The 4,149-nt window shown below is 38.0% G+C and overlaps 1 protein-coding gene across 1 annotated transcript in view; it reads right to left on the reverse strand.

Moving 5' to 3' along the window:
- Positions 1-3,649: 3,649 nt before the first annotated feature.
- LOC104523789 (uncharacterized protein KIAA0355-like) overlaps positions 3,650-4,149 on the reverse strand; it is a gene marked incomplete at its 5' end in the record, with an annotated part of 9,797 nt that continues 9,297 nt past the window's right edge. The window contains 1 exon segment of the mRNA XM_010166479.2: positions 3,650-4,149. This exon segment is cut by the window's right edge and continues 37 nt beyond it. Within this exon segment, the coding sequence (XP_010164781.2) occupies positions 4,019-4,149 (131 nt within the window).

Here is a 4,149-nt window from a genome sequence, read left to right on the forward strand (position 1 = left end):
GGTGTGTGTGTGTGAAACACCGAGCGGCTCCTGGGGAAGAGCGAGCCCAGCCAGCCCGTGGCCCCGCAGCCGCTCGGCTCTCAGCCTGCCGGGCCCTGACGGGCTGACGCTGCCTTCGCGCAGTTCGGCACCTTTTCAGTATCGGTCACACAAAGATCTCCGTGTGCACGTTCACCATCCCCGGTGGTTAGCAGCACGTACTCGGTTACAGGGTGCGCTTCTGTGCAGTTCACTGGGCTTTAGAACAGGAGCAGGACATGGAGGTGTTTGCCCCAGTTTATTGTTATTGTTTTCATAGTTTGCCATTTCTTTCTCTAACGGCAAATATTGATCGGATTACAAAAGTGACTATTAAAGCGTGGATAGTTTTCTAGAAAAGAACACACTTCCCATATACTGTGTTTCTTCCTCTCATAGGTACCAGCATATCCTGCATAGAAACCTCATTTATTTAGCTACAATTGCTGACGCGACTCCACCCAGCACACAGAAGACTGCAGACTGACTGCACACACCTGGACACGAGCAGTGATGCTTTAAGGAGCTGTAGAAATACTTAGTTTACAGTCCCACGTTGAGAGCTGAGGTGTGGTCTTGAAAGGCAGGTAAAAAGCCATCCATACTTTTATGTTAAAAACGTGAATGTAGCTTTTGATGTAGTTAGGCTAGCTTCTTCCCCATCACTGTAACCCAAACTTAAGGATGATAATTATCACGCTCCCTTTTTTACCTCTGAAAAACTCCATGTAGCACAGTTGAAAATAACCCAGTCATCATGCCAGCACTTCCAGGGATGCCTTCAGAGGACTCCCGCGGTCTCACTGGAGCAGGGATGGTTTCACAACTAAGGCTGTGTAATACCAGAGTAAGTGTTGAGCTAGGTACCTTCTCTCTCCTGCCAACATGACAGTCAGCCGTACATTGCCATGTATGTAAGCAGTAGACTGTTTTGTATCTATCTTGTAACATACAAATTATACTTAATAAAGATGTTCTTTGTAAATTATAGTATATTTTGGATTAACATAACATGTTAACAAAGGAGCAGTTCAGTGATTTAGTGAAACAGAAATGTCAGCTTTTTCTGGGAAGGATGGGACTGTTGCATAATTTAAGCAATTAAGTGCAAGGGAGAAAGGGAGCCTTTATTTTAGTGAGAGAGGCTGTGTGTGTGTGTGTGCCCCAGTTATGTCAAGACTTTTCCATTTTGCTTGAAATGCTCTGTACTGCAGACTCTGGAAACAAGTAAATTCTTGCATAATGAAAATGGATTCATATGCTTCCTGGGTATTTGTCAGCGTTAATGTTCAGCTGTGTGCTCACATACTCTTACCCAGACAGAGCACAGCTTACTCGCACACCTCAGACCATGCACTGCAGTGGCTAAACTAATAGCCTTGGTCTTAGTTCTGCTGGGTGGGGGGGAGTTTACTTTTTGCCTACTACTGTCAAAATTGTTTACTCTGTGATTGCTAAAAATTCAAGTAACTTGGTTTTGACACTGGTCATCTGCACTACTAGTTCAAAGACACTGCTAAGGCATTTTCTGTATTGTGTCCTTCAGTGCAGTCCACCTGAAAAAGCAGCCTTAAAGATGCTTCAAACTGTACGGTGCATAAAGATCATTTTTATATGATGAGTCAGTAAGTAGGCAGTTAACAATTTTCAAACTGTTAAATAATCCCATGTTAATGAAATAAGATCTTTGTTTACAAACCAAAGTTACAGTTTAAGGTGCTGCTTATTTTCAGCAAGGTGCATATTTTAAACAGGTATGACCTAGTAAATGTATATCTTTAATAAAGCAAATAGTTTACTTTTACAGAAGCTTTAAAATACAAAATGTACAGTTCCAGTTCAGAAGCATTAGCTATTCACAAGAAGCACTGCAATAAGGGTAAGTTAACTAAGCACCAAACCCTTGCACTTGGCAGTGTAAGTGAAGTTTAATGGCAAGACTCATTTGCCAAGTGCAACAATTCTTAAAATTACCAGTGTTCAGAACAATCGGAAGCAAAGGACAGAGTAGCACCTACGTGGTCAAAATGCAGACAAACTTCCTTTGTTTTCACAATTCACTTATGTAGGTCCAGAAACTTGCCAGCATTTGTCACTATGAATAAACTGCAAAAAACTATAGCAATGATTTTGGCACTTGTTAGAGAAAGGTCAAAATTAAGTGTTTTCATTAACTTCCATTTTGGTCTTAGTATGAATAACCAGTAAGTACAACCAAATTTAGGATTTAATATTAATTAGCTCTAAATGACAAGATTTAGGAAACTCAAAACAATTCATCAAATTAAATAACCACTAACATTTTCAGCAGAGGGTTTTCAAAATTATAGTAGTACAGACCAGTAACAATTTACAGACAGAAGCCACGCTGATTGTGCAAAGCACATTACTGTAAAAAGTCTATGTACAGCAAACAAATCTTTGTAAACATGGTAAGTATGAAGTTTCAGAAAACATGGTGACAATATCATAAATACAGGCAACATTGGCATCCTCAAACAGCACAAAAGGTAACAATCTGGGCCTGCAAATATAGCCCGTCACCATACAAACAAAAAAGGTGGATGGGCTTTAAACACCCACATGTTTAATAGTTTTAGTGTTGTGTATACTTTTTATTTATATATATATATATATATATAATGTATTTATTTTTTGGTATCTTTAGATATAGATGTACTTAGTTTGTAAAAACAAAACCAACAAATGTGCTTTATCTTCATTGAAAAATTATGTAGTTAGAACTAATAACCCATTTTACTAGTAGTTAACATATTAGAATGATATGACTTAAGAAAAATATAAAAATAAGATTAATACTGTCAAAACTCTTATACCAGAAAATATTGTGGTTTTTAGACTCTTTCAAAGATGAAATATGAAAATTTAAATAAGCTCTAACTATATAAAGAATCTTCTGTAATCTCAATTAATATACAGTGGGAATAGCTATACATCTATTTACCATTGTTCTTCAGTTTTTAAGCACCAGTCACTCTTCTCCCGGATCCACTTTGGTTGGAAGATTATTCCTAATTCCACAGGTTCACTTAATGGCACATATTGACTGCAAATAATTACTTTATCCTTTTAAAAAAAATAATGTTCTTTTAACTAACTGCTACCCCACATTTCAGTTTAGTATCTTCTGAGCCAGCTCACAATTTTTAATCAACTGTAGCATCTGAAATAAGACTTTAAATATATGCAAGTAGTCTTCTAGGCTATACTTCACACGCTTAAGGAGCACTGTGTGGATTATGCCTTTGGCCAGATGAAGCAGTAAGAAATGGTGTATTTATTTGAAAACCAGTGTCATATTATCCACACAGACGCCATCTACTGAAGCAGCTCAGGTAACACTCGTGACACAAGGTTGAGTGGTTCTGCTGATCTTCACTCAGAGTAAGGAAACTACCGCAAAATTCAATTTTGCAACTGTTTCTGCAACAGTTTCATGATGAACTCACTTGTGTGGCACACGAAAAGCTGCTGCTGCACTTCATTTAAAAAAGCTGCCCACAGGCCATGTATGGAAAATACAAAGGCTTTATAATTTAAGCTTGTCCATTATAAATTCAAACACAGTGTTGAGCAAAGTGACCACTATATATTTGCTTCAACATATTCCATGTGTTTCAGTAAGATGTTTAACTATAAATCTATATGAAAAACAGCTATAAAATACAGTGTTTCTTGTATGGTAGTCCTTCAGCAGTTCTTTAAAAAAAAAAAAGTTTTGAAAGTAAAGGCAATATACACATTTTTAAAAGCATTTCTACATCACAGTTTTGGGCTGTTTCAGGTACATCAAACAAACATATTGGCCATGTTTGCTCAGCACTGTAAATCAGAATTCAAGAGTTTGTGCATCTCACCCAAACCCCCTCAATTCCATATTTAATGAGATAAAACAGGATATAGCCAATACACAACTGTGAATCAAAGTGTGTGTCATTTATGTTTGGCCCTGTGCTGCATTTTCCAATATGAAAAGCCATTAGTACTGATGCAAGTAGGATGGTCTGCGCTCGTGCTTTACTGGGAAGGATTTAAAGCCCTTATTCATCTGTTTGTGCTGGGAAGCCTGTTGTTGCGATTGCTGCTGCTGCTGCTGCGCGTAGGCAAAGT

Source organism: Antrostomus carolinensis, unplaced genomic scaffold (assembly GCF_000700745.2).
Source record: "Antrostomus carolinensis isolate BGI_N321 unplaced genomic scaffold, ASM70074v2 scaffold31604, whole genome shotgun sequence".
In the NCBI taxonomy this organism is placed as follows: Eukaryota; Metazoa; Chordata; class Aves; order Caprimulgiformes; family Caprimulgidae; genus Antrostomus; species Antrostomus carolinensis.